The sequence below is a fragment of the Phascolarctos cinereus genome, unplaced genomic scaffold (genome assembly GCF_003287225.1).
Source record: "Phascolarctos cinereus isolate Bilbo 61053 unplaced genomic scaffold, phaCin_HiC Scaffold_9;HRSCAF=440, whole genome shotgun sequence".
NCBI classification, from domain to species: Eukaryota; Metazoa; Chordata; class Mammalia; order Diprotodontia; family Phascolarctidae; genus Phascolarctos; species Phascolarctos cinereus.
In genome coordinates, this window is record NW_027556402.1 from 45,509,684 (window position 1) to 45,531,052 (window position 21,369).

A 21,369-nucleotide genomic window follows, 5' to 3' on the forward strand; every position below is an offset into this window, starting at 1 on the left:
AGAACAAGAAAAATGATTATAATCCCACTATTGAATATTCTAGAGAATCTATTTCTAAAGTATGGTTTTGATTTCTGGCAAAATTATAGAATGAATCAAAGTGATAGCTAATGAAACAGCAATTACAAAGAACCAGAATGGCTTCATTAAGAACAAGTCAACTCACACAAAACTTTTTTTTTCCTTTTCTGACAACATTTCTGCACTTAGAGACAAGGAGAAGGCTCTATAGTCCCCTAAATTTTAGCCTATGTTAGATCAAGTGTCTCATGTTCTTCTTGGGGAGAAGATGAGGTATGGATTTGATAATAATATAGTTAAATGGATCCAGAACCAGTGGAATGACTGGACTCAAAGAGAAGGTATCAATGGTTCATTGTCATCTTGACAAGAAGTCTCCAGTGAAGTGCCCAGGGATCTGGAATGTGATGTGGCAGTCAAAAACATTAATGTAATCTTGGCCTTCATTAAGAGAAGCACACCTTCCATGAATAAGGAGGTGATAGTCCTTTTCTGCACTACCCTAGTTAGGCCATGTCTAGACTATTGTGTTCAGTTCTGGGTACTCCAGTTTAAATTAGAAGAATATTGATAAGTTTGAGGATATCCAGAACAGAGGCACTAGAAAGGTGAATGGTTTTGAATCCCTGTCACAGTGAGCATGTGTTGAATGAACTGAGGAGGTTTAGACCAGGGGTAGGGAACCTGCAGCCTCAAGGCTACCTTTGGCCCTCTAGGTCTTCAAGTGCAGCCAAAGGGCCTCGAGGCCACAGGTTCCCCACCCCTGGTTTAGACTAAAGAAGAAAAGACATAGGAAATGTGATCACTGTCTTCAAGTCTTTGAAGTTTATCATGTGAAAGAGGGATTGCAGTTGTTCTGTGTTACCACAGAGGGTAGATGTAGTAGAAGTTGGCAGGTGTTACAGAAGAAAATTTAGATTTTAGGTCAGGAAAAACATCTCCCAAATTACAGCTGCCCCAAAATGGACTGGATTGCCCTGAAAGTTTTCAAGCAGAGGCTGGGTGGCCATCTGCCCAGTATATTCGATGGAGGATTTCTTTAGGGACAAGTTGGACTTGATGGTCACTGGCTTAGGGAATATTGTGTTCAGGTCTGAGTACCCAGTTTTCAAAGGTCAGACATAATTTGGAGAATACCCAGAGCTAGGCAAACAGGCTGAAGGCCTAAAGACTATTAGGTGTAAGAATCCATTAGAATAGAACGTGTTTAACCTGGAAAAGAGGGAGACATGGCAACAAGTATTGGAAGGAGGGTTTTCATGTGGAAGAAGGATTTGTTTTGCTTGGCCCGGGGAAGCAGACCCAGGAGCCTTGAGTGGAAATTGTAGAGAGGCACAATTTTGGCTCCCAAACTTCCCCACGATGAGAGCTGTCCCAAAGCAGAATGGGCTGGCCTACGTGGTGGTTGTTCCTTCTAACAAGAGGCCTTCAAATGAAGGCTAGAGGATGACATGTCACGTAGCAGAAAGTGAGCTTCGAGAAAGCAGAGATGGTTTGGTTTGGTTTGGTTTTCCTTTGTATCCCCAGACCCTAGTAAAGCACCTGGTACACACTGAGTGCGTCACGAACATTTGTGCCATTTGTCGAACTGAATTGCTAAGAATGTCGTAAGCAGGATTCTTGTTCGTGTCTGTGTTTCTAAGGCTTGAGGGTCCCTGCCAACTCTTTCATTCTGTGACTCTGAGAATCATTATCGGGACTTTAAAGTTTATAGATTAATCTACATACATTATCTCATTTGATCCTTACAACAATGCTGGGAGTTATTGCTATTATAGAGATGGAGAAACTTAGTCTTAGGAAAAGTGATTTGCACAGGCTCTTCCAGCTAGCAAGTGTCTCAGGCAGGATTTGAACTCAAGCCTTCCCGATTCCAAAGCCAGTATTCGATCCACTATGACACTTACATACATAACCCTGATGAGACCTGAGTGAATAATTTATCTCCAATTCAAAGTTATTTTAAAGTAGACTGTTTAACCTTAGTCACTGCCAATATTTGTCTATGCAAAATGGTTAAAGTTAGGATTAAATTGTTGACATTTCCAAAATTAAAAATTTTGGAGAAAATAATTTAAATAATCACAAAAATTCCTCCACTTAAGAAGTGTCAGGAACACAATAGAAACTGTTCCTGCTGTAAGGAAACAGAAAGTATATTACAGGCTCTGCATGTAACAAAAGGCATGCATTACATATAACTATGCACTTGGGAGACAAGATTTGATCTTCAGTAAAACCCAAATCTATGGAATAGCAGGGTGCCCTTCCTGCAGCAAGAGTAGTGAAGTTTTACTGTAATCATTTTGAGCATCTCTAACATATCCTAGGAGCTCACCAAAGAGGACCATTTCCATGGCAGTTACCCTTAGCTTGAGCGACTGTGCTAAAGGGCATTCACACGCAAAAAGAGATCGATGAGTGCTTTAGCAAGCTTCCTAAACCAGAGTGATAATATGTTTTTAATCAGTAATGTTCCTCCTAGTTGTAGTTTCAATTGTTCCCTCTGGTGCAGTGGGTTTAGACGCAGAGGACGTGGGTTCAAACCCCAGATCTAACCGATACCACAGGCATAACCTTGCACGCATCACTTCATCATTCTAGACCTCAGTTTCCTCATCTGTAAAAAGGAGGAAGTTGGACTGTGTGGCCTCTGAGATCCTTTCAAGCTCAAAGTCCATGACCTAACTAAAGTACGCTGTGTAGCCTGACTATAACTCCTGCTTCTGGGAAGGCTTGGGAGTTCTGCGCTGGAATGGGCTAAGCCAGTCAGGGTCCACACGAAGTTTGACACCACTAATGGTGAGCCCCCAGGAAGGGGATAGTGTGGGCGAGGGAGATGACAGGCTACCTGAGGAGAAGGTCAAAGGCTGATCAAGTGGACCGAGTCTGTGAACAGCTTTTGCATGTCCAGCCTTGATGAGGTGGGGAGAAGCCAGTCTTTAGGCAATAAAACTCCCAAAGAAAATAAACAACAATATCCAAAGTAAAGAGGTTGGACCAGATGCCCTCTAAAGTCCCTAACAACTCCAAATCTGTGGTTCAGTGGGATCAGATCATGGGGTTAGGGTTGGAAAGGGCCTTAGAGATCAGCTGGGCCAACCCACATAAGGATTGGATTGTTTAAGTAGCTTGCCCAAGGTCAAACAGGTGCCAGGAACAGAGCCATGATTTGAACCTGGGTCCTCTGGTTTATGTCAAGCATTCTTTCCACTGTATCTTGTGTTCTGACCCCATGGGGGTCACAGTGATCCCCGTACTTAAGATGGACAAGGGGAAGAGAATTCAGGCCTCTAGGACTCAAGACTGACCTGCCTGAAGGAGAAGTGGTACCAAGGTTCGTCTTCAGTGAATATTGTATTGTCACTTCTAGGAGCCATCATAAGGCTGCTCTCATGCGAGGGTTTTTCTATTTGTTTGTCCTGACCTGTGATCTCATCCATGTAGGGAGCTCCCAGTGAGGAAACTCTGTCCATCAGTGTCCATCTGAACATGTTGTTCAGCTTAGATGGTGGCCTGGAACACCCAGAGGTTAAATGACTTTCCCAGGGTCACAAAGCCAATATGTTTCAAAGGGGGGGACTTGAACTCAGGTTGTCCTGACTCAGGGGGGAACTCTCCACTCCTCACAATGCCCATGCTGCCCTCGGGGCTTAGCATATATTATTTGGGGGTGGCCATAACTGACGCACAAAGCCCTTTATGTACATTCATTCACTTTATCCTTGCAGCAGAGATATTGTTTATCAGGTCAGGAACGACATTAATAATTGTTTTCATTTCTTGGGACACAAATTTTACAACATGAAGAGAAAAGAGAGAGTGCCATAACCTCAGAAAATAGTGTTTTTATTTTGTTTTATATATTTTTCTGTTTATTTTTCTGCTCTAGCAGGTTATAGACTCATAGTAAGAATTAGAGTGTGATGCAGAAGTGAACCTTTAAAAAGTCAAGTTCTGTCAAATATTTATTAAAAAAATATGTATATCATATACACACATATTTACATGTATGTTGTAGAGACAAAGTGGTAGTCCCAGGTCTGCCAGTGACTGACTGTATAACCAGGAAGAAGTCGCCCAACTTTCCCTGGTCCTCAGTTTCCTCATTTGTAGAATGTGGGGGTTGAGCTGGCCAGTCTCTCGGTTCCCTTCCAGCTCTAGATCTTAGCATCCTTTTATCCATAAAGCTGTGGGTTGACACAAAGTGATCTCCAAAGGTCTCTTCCAGCTCTAAGTCCTCCAATCCAGTGGCTTGATGAATTTCTTTAAATCTAAATGTAGTTTATCAATTTACTCTAATCTCATTTTATTTGAGGAAGGATCTACATGAATCCTTTCAACCCATTAGAATAAGTATTCACGGATTTTTAATTTTTTTTCCCACACAGAACCAGAGGCCTTGGGCAGGGTGGGTGGGTGCAAGTTGAGGGGTGAGGTGGGAGTGGGAGGGAGACATAGCATCTCCTGTACCGAGAATGTTCCCTCTCCTCCCTTTCACCTCTTACTAGCTTCTGCAGAGGCCTGTCCAAGTCCCCCCAGCTCTTCATGTCTTCTCCTCTAATATTACCTTCCATCAACTCTACACATGTCTTGTATGTAGCCAGCTAATTGTTTATTGTCTCTCCCATTCGATGGCAGATCCCTAAGTAAGGACAGACACTGTTTGACTTTGAATTTTTGTATCTCCAGCCCTTAAGGTGCCTGGCACATTGTAAGCCCTTAAGAAAGGCTTGATAACTGACTGACATTTAGAGCCCCAAGCTACCTCAGAGAACAACTCTCCCTGCTTCTCCCCCTCCTTAAAACCTTAAAAAAAAAAGTCAGATGCTTTTCCAACCCTTTTAAAACCAAGACTTTGCAAAAAAAAAAAATCTGATTTTTTAAGGTTTCACGTGTATAGTTTCTTAGGTTGCTTTTTTTTCTTTAACTCACTGAATCAGAAAGGCCCAAAAAAGTCAATGACATTCCCAAAGGTAAATTAATGTGCTTTTATTGAGTTGCCTAAACACAGAGAAAATCTGCAATAATTCAAACAAATAGGTAACGTTTGTGTTCTGTAAATATTTTGCAGAACCTGCTCCTCCCTTGAAGGAGAAAGGGAAGGAATAACTGAATAACCAATTCTCTGAAGATTTACTGTTTTGTCTCTCTAAAACTTTATGACCTTTTTGTTTAATTTTTGTCTTTTGGGCAACTTAAAAGGATTACAGTCTACATTTTTAATAACACATCAGTGAATGCTTACTTTTGTATAAAGTTGTTAAAGAAAATAAAATTTGTTTTCACTGTTTCTGGGTTCTAGTTTAAAAGCCCCAAAGCGGAAGTAAAATGATTTTTAAGATTTTCATTATTCACCATAAATGAAGCCTACAAGGATCTCCTTTGGCAGGGCATGTGGTTCTGTGACATTCTCCAACATAGTAGATGTTTCTCTCTCAATCCTTACTCTGTTTTAGTAAACCTTAGGGATTTGTGTTTGGGAATTTCACATTAGAATTTTCTGTGGGGGCAGAAGGGTACATTCTTTTTTTAATCAGCATCTAGAATATTGTGGTGAGGCAGCTTCATGTGTATGATGGATAGAGAACTGCCCTGGAAGTCAGGAAGAGCAGAGTTCAGAACTCGCCTCTGACACATAGATTGTCTGGGTAACCCTGGGCAAACCCCTTTACCTCTCAGCACCTTGGGCAGTTCTCTGGATTGCAGAACAGGTGCCAGCCTACAGTGGTAGGGCTCCCCATGCTAATGAAATCACAAGTCCAGTCCTTATCTTTTAAGATAAAATAATAGGAAGATCTTCCCCATCTTTATTCATTTTTTTTTCTTCCTGGATAATCCTCTTTTGCAGCCAAATGATTGCTCAACCTCCCTGTAAACCACTTCTCAGCAAAATGAAAAAGTTTCCTGCTGGCACATGGGCAGAAAGTGACTTTTTTTGTGGAAAGCATAATACCCACAGGCCAGTTCATTAAATAGAGTAGCTTATAAGACCTAAAATAATGCTGAATTGATATGTCCCCAGGATTCTGAAGTTCAGAAATTAAATTGCTCCTCTGTATTGGTCGACCTGTTCTGAGCTGTTTCATTTGGGGGATAAAATAAAATAAATAGCTTTTCAGTGCTGAGTCTCAAGAAAAACGTAATCACTTTTACGTCAAATATAAACGGGATGGGCAGTTCCCCCTGCACAGCCCCTTCTTGCAGACCTGATCTGAGATTCTAAGAGCGTGTTGTATTAAGATCCTCCATCTACCCTCCTTGTAGAAGAATTCCAACAGACTTTTGCTGCCTTTGTAGCTGAAGTGTGGGACACATGGATGAGAGGGGAAAGACAAGAGTTTATATTTAATCTTTGTGCTCAGCCTCAGTGACAAATAGACATGGGTTCAAGTCCTGCCTCTGACTCAGCATTCTAGGCAACTCTCTTGGGTGATAAATAGCATAGAACATGCCAACTTCCATTGGTCGAGGAAGTTTTCTTACCCAGGATCCCAGTGAAATCATGGGTCTGCTTCTTCTGTGCCATTTCAGAAACAGTGTGTAGATGGGAGCCGAAGCTAATTTTAAAGGGTGTTACACTGACAAGAGTTGTCTGTGGCAAATACAGGTAGGAGGCACGTTTGGAATTATGGTTTCTGAGATCCTCAAAAATGAGAAGAGGAAACATAAAACTAAGAAGTTCAAAGCTTGGGTACCTTTGCTGTGATGTGGAAAGATGCTCAATGAAACAATAACACTTCAGAGAGTTCTTTTCAGTATCACAACTCTATCAGTTATCTCTCAAATGTGCACAGACCTGAGAGAGACAGATGTTCTTATAGTAGCGCAGGTAGCGAATACCATAAATCATCTCCTAATGTGTCAAGGATGTCAGGTGCCTTCAGATTTCTGGATTACACCCTGGATACCTGAATTTATCAAAAGCTTATCCAAGCCTCCTTAGAGTCTTTGAGTAGTAGCTATTTTCTTAAGTCTCTAGAAAGACACTTAGCTTGCTTTTAGACTTGATACTTACAGGCTATCACTGTACATATGGCAGCAGGAGATGAAGTCATAAAAGCAGAGACAGTCTTTAGCATGACCTTCATTCATTCATTCATTCATTCATTCATTCATTCATTCATTCATTCAGCTTGTATTTTTGAACACCTGTTATGTGTATTAAAATGTATTTTTATTCTCTCCAGTTAGCCAGACCCATGGTACCACCTTACATAGCAGTAGTTCTGGGAGGCATCATCTTCATTTCAGAACAGCTAATGGTTATAGCTAATGATAGCTAACAGTTCTCTTCTAAAATGATTGTCATATAGAGTTGTACCAACTCTGTAATTGCAAAGTGAGGTGTTTCTAACTGTACATGCAGCAGGTTTACTAATGTATTAGAAAATCAATGTAGTTATTTTAGATGGACATAAAGAATTTGGAAAAATAATGACTTAAAGTATGTTATGGAATGAAATTTCTGATTTTACAGTCTTGGGCCCTTTCTTTTCTGATAAACATAATAAGTTTACTTTTGATTCATATTTATTTAGAGGACTCAGTATATCTTATGTCTACCTTTTAGTTAGTACCTAAGAACCTGAATGCTTATTGAAGTGTATTTCTTAAATTCTGTAGTAATTACACGTAATATACCTACTTCCCTGCCTTGTATGAGAAAAGTTTAAATCAATATATGAAATTTAAGCATTCTTATTGAATTTTAGTGATTAATTAAAAAATGTATAATTCAGCTCACCTGATATAGTTGTTGGCTATCCTATTAAAAAAAATCCAAAAAAGACAAGAACATAGTTTTCAAGGCTATACTCAATTTAAGGCAAAAGTGGTGACTGACTGCTCATAACATAATGAGGACATTTAACTCACACTGTCTGTTCTCCTCTGGGCTTCAGATTCCTAGTCTCTAAAATGAGGGGATTGGACTAGGTGATCTCCAAGGTCTTTTTGAGCTCCAGCTCTGTAATCCTATGATCCTCCCTGGAAGCACTTTTTGTATTTTCAGTGGAAATTAAATTGTGTCAGCGGAGCTCAAAGGACTTTAGACTTGATCACATTATCTCAAAGAGATAGACACCTGTTTTGCGGTGCCCATTTTATATATAACCCTCAAGCACAGAGAATCCAGTTGATGACTAGCTCAGGCTTACACATGAGGCAGTAACTACACTGGAACTCCCTGTCCTTGACTCCATAAAATAGACCATGCTAACATTAATCAGGATGGTTTTTGTTAATGTTGTAGAGGAGACAGTGCTCACAAATGATATCATTCATTATAGTTTCTTTTATTACTGGCACCTCTTTCTTCTATCTGTTTTCAAAATGCTGATACAAATGGCAGATTTAAGAAAGCTTCTCTCAGAAATTCACACACAAAATCTGCCTAGTTTGTGTGACTAAGTCTGCATTTTCTAGTCCTGTTTCTGTAGCTTTGCAAATTTCCAGCATCTTTTAAAAACTTTTTAAAGTAATTTCATTTTAGCAGTTATAATTTCTGCCTGTTTCATTATATTTAAATTTTTCGAAGAACTTTTTCATGTATAGAATCACAAAGAAATGTTTGAAAAGTAGAACAGTCAAAAGAATCTTTAGTTCAGAAGTCTAATTTATATCTAAGTATTATCTTTCAAGTAAATTACACTGTGCAAGGTAATTTATTGCTTCAGGCTGAAAAAAAAAAAAGAAAAAGAAAAACTATCTAATCTGAGCCATGCACTATTGGCTGCAGCCCTGGTCCTGAAAGCCCAACATAGCATAAATCATAGCTCCTTTATTTGGTTAGGCTGTGCCAAACTCCATTGCCTTATTTGATGCTTGGGAAAAATTATGCTAGTGTTTCAGCATATCTCTTTTCTAGCTTGAAACATGGTCTCTGAATGCTGGTTGGTTTTTTTTTTTTTTGAAGGAGTGAAGACAATGTCTGAACAGCATTAAAATGGTTTAAACATCTATGTTTCCAATGAATTGGGCGAGGAAAATGTTCCGCTGCGGGCAGAATGATATGTCACAGAACATGTAAAATAATTTTATCAAAAGTTTGAATCATCTTAAGTTGCTTTCTTTGCTAACACCTAGAGAAATTAGCATTTTAGCTGAATTATAAATAGATCATAACTCTGATTCCTGTGTTTATAAGTAGTTTCCAGTCCACTAGTACAACGATAAAAATAGAAAGTCACTTTTAAAAATGAGTACCAAATCTCAGTATACCTTTCCCTAATTCATTGAATTTTTTTGAGGCTGTGTTCAAATTTCCAGCAATTTCATAATATTTGTAAAATTTGGACTTGGAAGGCAAAAAGCACTTTAACAAAGATGTTCTTTTAGGTGATGATCTGGACATCTTAGCACTACCTGTGCCTGTCTGGGGCAAGCAGCCTCTTTGTCGTCTTGCTTAAACTTTTTGATGCCAGCTTTTTACAGATAGGAAAGTATTCCAATAGATTCCTTGGATATTTTTCTGGATGGATTCCTTCCATGTAAATGTAATCCTTTAAAAGAAGAAATGCATTGAATTTTTTAAAAAGTTTTAAATGTTCAAATAATTATAAATTGCTTGTGAAAACATGTCAGGACATGCTATTTTAAGACTCTCTAATGAATGTCTTTTGACTACTCCTAGTCTGAGACAAAACCTAGTTCTCTTTGACTGTTCTTGTGCAAAATCCTTTTACCAAAGAATGAGAAGGGTCTACAGAGCAGATCAGATACCGAAAATATTTGTACCATGCGCCCTGACCTAGCTACTCAGACAGAATGCCCTGCACAAAGCCAACTGCATTCAGTTTTCATATTTTAAAGAATCCAGAGTGAAATGTAAATGCGGCAGTTAAGAAGAAAAACCAAAACTATAAAAAATCCTCCCTCAGGAGAAGGAAGGCCAAAAGCTTAATGATTCTTCTTATCTCAAAGATAGACCGTGCTGTACTTCCTCCAAAATGGGGATCAAGGATACCTTTGAAAACTTTTTCTTCAAAAAAGATTTTATGGGTTTTTTTCCTTTTAGTTAAGTCACTAAAATTTGGTAGGTCAACATTTTATTAACCTCTCTTTTGAAAAGGGCATACTTAAATATGTCAGTATTGTGCCCGTGAAATAATTTCATTCATTTGATGCTTTGATGGACTTGATCAGTGTGACTATAGAAAGGAGGGCTCAATTTTGTTTCTTTCCACTGGATTTAGGTCTTTCCCAGATGGAGAATGCCCCTCTTTCAATTGTAAATTGCATTAAGTTTCAAGGAAAAGGAAGCTGCTTAGAAGAGCTGGGAGAATTTGACTTCCATGTAATGATAGGACTCATTCATATCTTTCAAATGGTGTGATTCTCGGGTTCCCAGGGCTTCCTAGAAGCCACACGGGTAAACAGTACCCTTCTGTGCCAGTGAAATAAGAATGCTCTGTGTTATGTAGCTGCCTTCTCCAAACAGGTCCAAATACTCTATAGATATAGATACGTAGATACAGATAGTTGTTCCTCTCAAAATCTGTGTAACAGAGGTCCTTCTCACAATTAACTCAAGAAATATACACCAAGAATCATAATATTTTGGAGTGGAAGGGACCTCAGAAATTCAGTCTAACTCAGACCTAAGCTGGAGTTCCTCCTACAAGATTCTAGGTGAGTCATCCACCTGATACTTGATGATCTCCGGTGATAGGGGGAGCTCATTACTTACCCTGCGTTGTATGGACTGGACTGAGATTAGCATTGTCAGACTAGATAGAGGCCATCTAATTGAACTGCCTTGTTGTACAGATGAGCAAACATTGACTGCTAAGGTTGCTTCCAACTCCCTCAAATTCTGTAATTCTCCTTTTGGAGAATTGTTAGGGAAATTATCTTTTATTGAGCTGAAATCTGACTCTTTGTACCTAGCCATATTGCCAGAATGCCCTTATTTCTTATTTGACAGGGTCACTAAACTGGTAGATTAAAGGAATGCTGTAGATATAGTTTACCTATATTTTAGCAAAGTGTTTGATCAAGCTTCTCACACTACTCTTGTGGAAAAGATGAGCTACAGGCTAAATGATAGACAGTGAGAGTGATCCAGATCTGGTCAAATGGCTGAAATGAAAGGGTAGTTGTTAATGGTTTTGCTGTCAACCTGGAAGAAGGTCTTTAGTAGAGTGTCCCAGGAATCTCTGCTTGACATTATGCTCTTTGGCAGTTTTAATTAATTTTTGGATAAAGTCATAGGAAGCATGCTTCTCAGATTTGAGAAGGAAGGAAAAGCCACATTTCTGCTTTGACAAATACTGGCCGTGTGACCTTTGGAAAGTCGTTTAACTTTTCAGAGCCTCAGCCAACTGAACGCAGAATCTGCAGAGCAGCAGCTGAGCGGAGTTGGTAGGGGGATTTTCCTCAATAGAAGTTATCTATATCACTTAAATCACAGCCTGTCCTCCTTCTTGCCCTCTGCTCTCTCCCCAAAAAACTCATAAAATTTAATGGGGATGAATGTACAGTCTTATGGGTTCAAAAATTGATCTGACAAGTACAAGATGGGGAAACATGATTGGGCAGTAATATGGAAGAGAGCTTAGTGAGGGCTTAGTGAGCTGCAAGCTCTGTGTGAGCTGATGGTATGAGATGGTAGGCGAAGAATTCCTGCCATGAGGGATGGCATTCGGAGGCTTGGGTCCCAGGGATAAAGAGGAGATCAGCCCTCTAGATTTTGCCTCTTGGAGTATTATAGTCATCTCTGGGATCTTTTAGAAATAACATTGACGAGCCAGAGGATCCTTAGGATGATACAGAACCTGGAGTTCAGGCCATATGAGATTTGGTTGAAGGAATTAGAGATGTTTAACCTAGAAAAGAGAAGATCTAGGGGGAACATGGTGGCCATCTTTAAGTATTCAAAAGGCTGTCAGATGGACCCCAGAGAAATTGTAAAAGAAATTCTAAAGAGGAAATTTAGGCTTCATGTCTGGAAAATTTCAGTTGGAGCCATCCATAAGTAGAATGTACTGCTGTGGGAGGACTCCATGCTGATGACTGCTTTTCAGATGTGTCTAGAGAGAATTCTTTTTCAGATGTGGGTTAAAAGAGAACCCTGAAGAGGCCCTTTCCAACTTTGGAATTCTCTGATTTTTAGATTAGATTGTGAGCTCCTTGAAGGCAAGGGCTGTCTTTGGCCTCTTTTTGTGTCTCCAAGTGCTTAGCATGGTGCCTGGAACTTAGATAAGATGCTTAATAAACGTTTATTTATTGGCTCATTCTGTGGATCCCCACCCATTGCTCTTGCTTTGTGCAAGGCACTGTGTGTGTTTCTCTTTTTTTATTGTTCTTTTCTACTGAAGGCATTTGCTCACGGCCTATGATGAATTAAGAAGGAAAATTAGAAATAGATTCAAAGTCTGATTTCCAAATTGTTGGTCATTTGATTTCTTTGGTTTTTAGTTAGGATTTTCTTTCTTTCTTTTTTTTTTTTAATCACAAACTTAAATGTAAGCAAACAAGCATTTCGGTATGTGGAGAACAGAAAAAAAAAAGTATTGTGTAAGAAACTGTGAACTTGTATTACAGATTGTATGGGGGTTTTTTAATGTATATTAAATTGATTACCATAACAAAACCTTTCTGCTTATCTTTTCCCCATTTCTGAACTTCCTTCTTCTCTTTCCTGTATAGATCATTTGATTTTCTTCCTCCATAGTTCATTTACAGCTTATATTTTGTCACCATTATCTTGGAATTTGTCACTTAACTTTTTAAGATCCTATGTGTGCCTTCTTATCCCTTTACAGTATCAAATGACTACATTTTTTCCCTCTTGTCATTTCCAGGCAAGATGTCCACTGAACGTGCTTTGCGAAAACAGCAGCAATTAAACAACCTGGTCTCTGTGGTGACAAATATGGCTAAACCTGGTGATGTAGTTGTGGATTTCTGCAGTGGTGGGGTAATGGATCTTTTCCTTCCCCCTTCTTTTTCCCCCCATTTTTGTCTAATAATTCTAAAGTAATTCTAATAATAAAATCTAATACACAGTTCTAAACCTGTGCAACTAAATTCGATCCTGGGTAGTATTAATAGTCACAGGCAGGTAGGCACAATTTAGAGACCAGTTCCTGTCTGCCCCCCAAAAAGCTATAGGAACACAACCAAGAGAAAAGTAGATGGTTAAATAGCTAAAGGATTTATTATTTATTTGTTCATTCGTACATTCATTCATTCATTCATTTATTTTAGGCAATTGGGGTTAAGTGACTTGCCCAGGGTCACACAGCTAGTGTCAAGTATTTGGTCTGAGGCTGGATTTGAACTCAGGTCCTCCTGACTTCAGGGCCGGTGCTTTATCCACTGTGCCACCTAGCTGCCCCCAAAGGATTTATTAAGCTCTTATGATGTGCTAAGTACTATGCTAAGTGCTGGGGATCTCATGAAAGTCCCTGCCCTCAAGCAGCTTAAAGAGGTGCTAAAAAGGGAAGAAGAGACTGCTCCTCAGAGGTATGATAAGGAGACTGTGAGAAGTGGTCTGGAAGCCAGGTCCCTAGCAAGAGAAGACAAAGGTTTCACCTTACAGAGCCAACTGGAATCAGAAATGAACTCTAATCTATTCCTAGAGTGGTTGAATGGAAGATGCTTCAGAGAGTACGGCCATGAAAAAGAGGCTGCAGGCTGTTGCTTGGATACTTGTTTTTTGGTGAAATAAACAGAAAGAAGAAAAAAAATACTAAAGACAAAAATACCCCCCAATTTTTTTTTTAAAAAAACCAAGCACTACCCACGTAGAAGAGCTACCAGAATTACTTCCATGATGCAACTTCTCTTCTGCCCCTGAATCTACTCAGGTAGCTGGCCTCTGTTCCCCTAAGACTGGTGGGGAGAGAGACAGAGAATCCTAGGGTTCTGAGGAATCCTCAGGAATTCCTGAGGAAGATGAAGTGATTTGGCCAGGTTCATGCAGCCAGTGAACATCTTGGGCATGATTTTTTGAGGGGTTAAGGAATTGCCATCTCCTAATGCAGGAGAGCAGGCAGTCATGTCAGGGTTAATTGGGGGATTGGAGAGAAGAAGGAATGAAAGTGGACTTGCTCTTCCAGACTTTAAAACATACTTTAAAACTTTAGAAAAAGTGGCTTTCATTAAAATTACTAGGTATTAGCCAAAAAAAAAAAGACAAGCCGAAAAGGACCCTCTCCCCAAAGTAAAAAATTAGTACTTAATAAAACCGTAGACAACAAAAACTGAGGAAGAGATTCATCATTTAATAAATATTAGCAAAACTGAGTAGCAGTATAGCAAGAAATAAATTTGGATTGTCACCTCACACCATATGCTACAGTAGCCTTCAACAGGATAAAAGAATGAAGCATAATCAAATGAACAATGAGAAAGTTGGAAGAAGAGGGAACGTCTCAATTGTCTCATTTCATTTGTGGAAAGCAGACAAAATAGTAGCTATTAAATAAATAGAAGGAATTGTTGGAAATAAGAAATATGAATGATTACATAAAAATGAAGTTCTTCATAACAAAATGTAATCAAGAGCAAAAGAAAAATAGCATTGGGGAATACATTTGTAGCAACTATAACAGATAAAAACTTATCATCTGAAATTCTAAGGCTCCGATAACAAATATCAAGGGTAGCACCTAGTTATCATTGTATAAATGTTTCAAGGATCTGAAAACAATTCATGAAAGAAAATATAATTTGAAAAATCATTTGAAAAAAGTCTCAGCCTCACTAATAATCAGAGAAATGCAGATTAAAACAGCCTTGCAGCACCATATTTCACACTCATCCAGTTGGCAAAAAATAACTAAAAGTGACCAAAGTTCATTGCTGATAGGGTTATAGAAAATCAAGCATATACGTCAGTTGCTGGTGGAATTGCAGATTGGTAGAATCTTTGTGCAGGGCAAGGTATTGAACTAGATTCACAAAAATAATCCTACCTCTTGTCATAGTAATCCTATTATTGGGAATAAACCCCTTTGACTGTAATCATAAAAGGAAAAAACTAAATCTTTTCATTTGTAGCATTATTTGTCATTGCAAAGAAACATAAGCAATCTAAATGTCTGACACATGGCTGAAAAAACCTGAGAAAATTTATTTTGAAGTGTAAATAGTTGTAAATGTATGCTTATTTGGTTTTATTGTTTACTGTTAAGTGCATAGTAAATAATTTGGTGGGGGGAAAAATCCTTTTTGGGGAGATGGCCATCTAGAACGTTCATATGCTCTGGGGACAAATATTAACATCTGTACCCCTGCCTTTTGTAGGGACACGTTGGAATTGTCCTTGCTCACATGCTGCCATCATGCCAGGTAAGGCCTGAGAAATAGATTAAAAGAAAGTTAATTTTCCTTGAAGACTCATAAATAACCCAGAATTCTGGAATGCTCCATACAGAAAAATGAGCAAACCCAACCTGGCTTTCCCATTGCTTTATAGTCTGCTTTTTGCTTTATTTAGAGGGAGAGTGTGGAAGTGGAAGGGTGATTCCTTTGGTCTGAGTTCCCTGGTGAGCAAACTCCTTCCAATACAGATCAGCCACTTACATGTAAATTAGCACTTTGGAGGGTTCCCTGGGCTACTGAGAGTTTAACTTGCTGGGGGGGTCACAGAGCCAGTGTGTATCAGAGCTGGGACTGAACCTCAGTCTTCGTGACTCCGAGGCCCAGCTGTCTACTTGCCACGCTGCCTCTCCAGTGCCCTGCCTGTTGTTCAGTTGTTTCAGTTGTGTCTGACTTTTCATCACCCTGTTTGGGGTTTTCTTGGCAAAGATACTGGAGTGATCTGCCATTTCCTTCTCCAGCTCATTTTATAGTTGAGGAAACTGAGGCAAACAGGATTAAGAGACTTGCCCAAGGACACATAGCTGGTAAGTGTCTGAGGCCAGATTTGAACTTAGGAAAATGAGTCTTCCTGACTATAGGCCCAGCACTCTGTCTACTGTGCCACATAGCTTCTCCAATGCCCTGTTTACCATACTTGAAATTCAGGTCTTCCCGATGTCAGCATTAAAAAAATATAGTTCAGGGGCAGCTAGGTGGCGCCGTGGTTCCTGAAGTCAGGAGGACCTGAGTTCAAATCCAACCTCAGACCAAACACTTCACATTTATTAGCTGTGTGACCCTGGGCAAGTCACTTAACCCCAACTGCCTCTCTCTCTATATATATACACACACATACATATACACATATATACACACATATATGTAGTGTGTATATGTATATGTGTATATGTATGTATATGTATGTGTGTATATGTGTGTATGTATATATGTGTATATGTATGTATATGTGTATATATATATATATATATATATATATGTATAGTTCAGGTAAAACTTGTGTCAGATTTCTAAGTGATGGGAGGAGTATAGCCAGGAACTTTTACTTTCCTTGCTGAGCTCTGTTATTCTTGGAAACAGTGCAGCCACAAAAACATTACTGATCTAAAAGCAATAATCAGACATAAATTGGACAAAGAAGAAAGTATAGTAAACTCTTGATTTGAATGCCCTGAGCATTCAATCCAGCATTAGCTCATTTTACGTTTATTCTTTAAACAGAAGTATTTAATAACCAAACAAATAATATAAACAAGATTGCAGGCTGCGTGTTCAACCTGCAGAGTAAACTTTCCAAACACTTTGGTTGTTCCCCTTACATACAAACCATTGAAGTGTTTCATCTAGTAATGGATGTCTGCTTGTTAATACAGTAATTTAAAATGAACAAGTCTTCCATTTTAAAATTCCATAATTAAAATTATTCATAGGTCTTTGTTTATAAAAAGATTGTAACAGCAGTAAAGATGCATCTGTCATTGTCATATCACTTTAAAATGTGTGTATATACTTGTCTCAAGAGAAAAAGATGACATTTACAGTTAAATATAATAAAGATGTTATACATTATAGCTAGAATGTTATTAGTCAATATAGTATCATTTTCTGTTTGAAATCCAGGTGGTATTGATTGAAAACAAGGAGTTATCATTAGTGCGAGCTAAGAAGAGAAGTGATGACCTGGGTCTGAGCAACATTTGGTTCATCCAAGCAAATCTGGACTATTTTACAGGGAAGTTTAATATTGGGGTAAGTTACTAAGCTGTCTCAACATCAGATTTTTTAAATAAGAGAAAATTGTATATAGTACAGTATTTGAACTAGTAAAAAAAAATCAAGCTCATTACCAAACAAGAAAATGTATATTATGTAAATTTTACTTTGATATAGTTGAATATTACTGCCTTCTTTTCATAGAAAGAGAAAGATTTATGTTTTTAAAATTAATTTTCATGAAGACTCTGGGATATGTATTTTGATCTATATTTGGAAGTGATTTAGCAATCTAAATATATAGAACAGGCAAATAGTAATAAATAATGGACAGGAAGAAGAAAGCAGACTAGATTACATTTGGGAAATTCAGCAGTGCTTTTGATGACCAAAAGCTTCTCCCTGACACAGTCTATCTTTTAATACCAATAGTCTGTCAGTTGCAATCTGGATCAATGGAAGAAATTCCCATGCTGACAAAAATCACAGATCGTTGACTACATTGTTATATTCTACCTGTGATGCTCCATGGCTCTGAATCTTAGAACAGCTCAGTCTCTTAATCAATCAGTCATCAAGTGTTAAACTTACGATGTGCCAGACACTGTGCTAAGCACTGGGGATACAAATATAATAAATGAATCAGTTCCTTCTCACAGGTGAGCCAAGGCCAGTAGAGAGATGAGTGATGGCCTGTGTGTACATAGTGGTAGAAAAGATCATGGAAGAAATGTAGAGTTGCCAAATGGAGGTGTACCAGTCAGTTGGCAAGATAGAGAAATAACAGATGAACAGCCCAAGTACTTCATGAATTGTTCCAAGGTTTCTTGTCCATATCAACTCACAGATCAATTGAAGTATTAAGGAAGCATTAGTAATATGGATAATGAAATTATTTTATCAGAAAATTCAACTTGGCATGGTTCTGTTGAAATGCAACATTTTTGATTGATTTGTATTAAGTATGAATTTAAGCTGATGTATTTGGCTCAAGAGTAATAATAACACTTCGTATTTGTGTGATTTACATGTTTTCTGCCCCAATAACATTACACTCCTTGAGAGTAAGGACTGTGTTTTGCCTATGTTTGTATCCTCAGCTCCTGACGGTAGGGGTAAATGTTTATTGACTACTTTCATATCATTTTTATTTTTTGCTGAAAAGATAGAATAAATTATACAGTGCTTAGTTTGAGCTTCATTTAACCAATATTATAGTTAATTCAAAGCCATGCATTCTGCTTATCCTGCTTAATATTGAGTGAAAACCCAGCCTGCTACAGAGAAATATGTCCAGAAAACTAGACAAGCAGCGAGGATAAGGTACAGAGCCAGAGGTACTCAAAGAAAGCATCTTTTTATGAAAAGAGGAAAATTCATTATAAATAAAAGAGAATTCTTAACCAATGTGCTCTAAATTAAAAGGTTCATAATTTTCTTAAGGCCTCTCATCATTGAATTGGACTAAGTTTTATATGTAGCATCACTTAGATATTCTTATTTGAAACAAGCTAGAATGTAATACTTCTTAGGTATTAGGAATTACTGGCCAATACAGGATTTTCCCAAAGGCCCAAATAAAAATGGCATGTTCCCTATAGCCAGCAATAATGAAAATCACAGGCTAAAAAGGAACTCATTCCATTACCTTCCCTGAAGATAAGACCTCAGACATGCCAAGACTATTAAAACAAAAATTTTTAAACCCAGAAACAGAAATTCTAGAATGCTTTCCTAATAACTAAGATCCTATTCCATTAACTCCAGTAATGCTTATGTTTCTTTCTGCGTTGCTCAGCTGGTGCTAGAACCTTTAAGAGATCTGAGTCAGATATCAGGGAGGTCAGTAAGACAGCCAGACTGAAGGGTACATGTGACCACAGCAATACCCTAGCTTCTGGTAGTCTGTATGTGGGGTCTGCTTCTAGTCAAGTAACTGTGGTTGCCATTGAGGAAGGTGGTAGTAACCCGACCCCTCATTATACTCCTGGTCTGCTGTAGTGTTCACTTCATTGCTAACAGAACCCCTTGGTGTAGTCTTCAGTCTGTCAGTTAAACCCTTCCTTCATGATTTGCCCCAAACAAGTTTTACAATAAACATTTCTCTTGGAGGGGAAGGTTTGAACTGCTGGTTTGCAGAGGATATTAGCATAGATGAATGAAAAAAAAATTCACTAATCACTTAACTATGTATAGGCACTATGCTAAACACTGGGGATACCACTTGAAAAAGGAAAATGGTCCCTGCCCTTGAGGAGCTTCCACTGTGATAGGTCAAACATATAAAGGAGTGGGGGGGGGAGGTGGGGTTTGGACAGGGAAATTACAAGGATAGTTAATGGCAGCATTGACGAATTGACTGATGGGCCCTTTCCAGAAAGGTTAGATTTGATTCTTATACCCCATGCTGGAGGTGAAGGCCAGAGGAGGGGGGACGGGGTGATGTAGTTATGAGGGGCAGCGTGGAATCCAGGAGGCTTATGGAACAGCAGCACCATCGGGTCTTGGTGGAGCTTGAAGTGGTGAAGGATAATGTGTTTGGGGGCAGGGTGCTTAGGTGGGTTCTTCTCTCTGGCCGTCTTACCTACCTGTATGGAAGTGCACATCCCACCCCCACTGATACAAGCTCAACCTTATCAAATATCTCAGATTACCTGTTTTAATCTGGATGCCGGAGTTTGGATATAACTTACCCTAGTAGATTGTGCTGGTAGCTTTTGCATCCATTACTGGGTTATTCTTTTGATCTGATTATAACTTTGTGAAATAGATCTGTGAGGTTTTTTTTTTTAATAACAGCTAGCATTTATGTAGTGTTTTAAATTTCACAGATCATTTTACATATGTTATCTCATTTGATCTACACAGTAATCCTTACAAGTAGGTGCTATTATTACCCCTGCTTTATAGATAAAGGCACCTTGAAGGTCAGTGACTTGCCCGGGGTCCCACAGCCAGTGAGTGTCTGAGGTAGGATTTGTACTCAGGTCTTCCCGGCTCCACATCCAGCACTCTGTCTTTTACACCATCTATATGCCTAGACCCATGATTTGGAGTAAAAATTTACAGGTTTGAGGAAGATAACTCCCTGTTTTATCAAATGGTAATGAAACCCCATTAAGTACTGTTGTGGAATTCTGATTTAATTATTTGATTTTTAAATATTTGGGCATAAGTCCTCCTAGGCTTTTTCTTTTGTTTGGCCTGATTTTTCGTACAGTATATAATCTATCACCAGTGTTACATGGGTGAGGTAGGCACCTCATACCTGGATACTGACTTCACTCTGTAGGCTGGCCTGGCTTCTCTAACCTGCCCTTACACTGGCAGGTCTGGATTCCTAGAGATGGGCCACCATATAGCTGCTTTCTAACTTGATCAGGGTCATGGGGATCACCCTGTTTTCATTTCACTTAAACAAAACCAGACACTCATGATGATGGCACATAAGATCTTAAATATAATGGGTTTCTTTAGCAAGAAGGGGGAAAAGTAATAATACCACAAGTACAGATATATTAAAGCAAATGCAAGAATGATAAATATATCAACATACAGCCAGTCAGTCAACATTGATTAAGCTCTATGTGCCAAGCACTGTGCCAAGTGCTAGGGATGCAAAGAAAGGAAAAAAATAATCCCTGACGTTGAGGAGCTCGCAGTCTACGGGAGGAGACGACATGCAAACAACTATGTACAAGCAGGATATAGACAGGGCAAATTGAAGACAATCAACAGATAGAAGGCGCTAGAGTGAAGGAGGAACAGGAAATGCCCCTCACTAAGTGGGGGGGGGGAGTGGGTACAAACAGAAACCTGGCAGCAGAGTAGATGACTGTCTCAGGCTCTGTCCCAGGAGCTCTGATCTCTCAGCCAACCAGGAGTCTCCCAGAGGAAGCCAGCTCTGAGGCGTCTAACCACCACTGCTGGTTTCATTCTTCACTACTTTAGTGGCTTAAATGGGAGCCTCTTGGGATTCAGAGCTCCCCCTTTCAGTGATGATCTCCCCTGCAAAATCCACAGCCGGGATTTTGCCTCTCTCTGTATCCCTAGTGCTTAATGCAGTGACTGGCACTTAGTACGCAGAGAAGAAATGCTTTATTGACCAACTAACAGTTTTTATAGAGACTCCATGGGATTCAGTTATATGATTTTTTTAAATGTTGACTTATATTCTGTCTTAAAAAAAGGTACATGCAGATGATCAGAGAGGAACCAGAGTGCCCCATAGCTTCAGCCATTCTTTAGTCTTCAGAAAGGTCCAGTTTAACAGTCTTTGCTCCTGACGACTGTTTCTTTGTGCTC

At 39.0% G+C, this 21,369-nt stretch overlaps 1 protein-coding gene across 1 annotated transcript in view; it reads left to right on the forward strand.

The window, feature by feature from the left end:
• The window catches only part of GSTCD (glutathione S-transferase C-terminal domain containing), a 183,973-nt gene that overhangs the window by 129,522 nt on the left and 33,082 nt on the right, over positions 1-21,369 (forward strand). Inside the window, exons 6-8 of the mRNA XM_020974741.2 lie at positions 12,828-12,943; positions 15,277-15,321; positions 16,972-17,100. Coding sequence (XP_020830400.1) covers positions 12,828-12,943; positions 15,277-15,321; positions 16,972-17,100 — 290 coding nt within the window. The remainder of the gene's footprint in view (positions 1-12,827; positions 12,944-15,276; positions 15,322-16,971; positions 17,101-21,369) is intronic.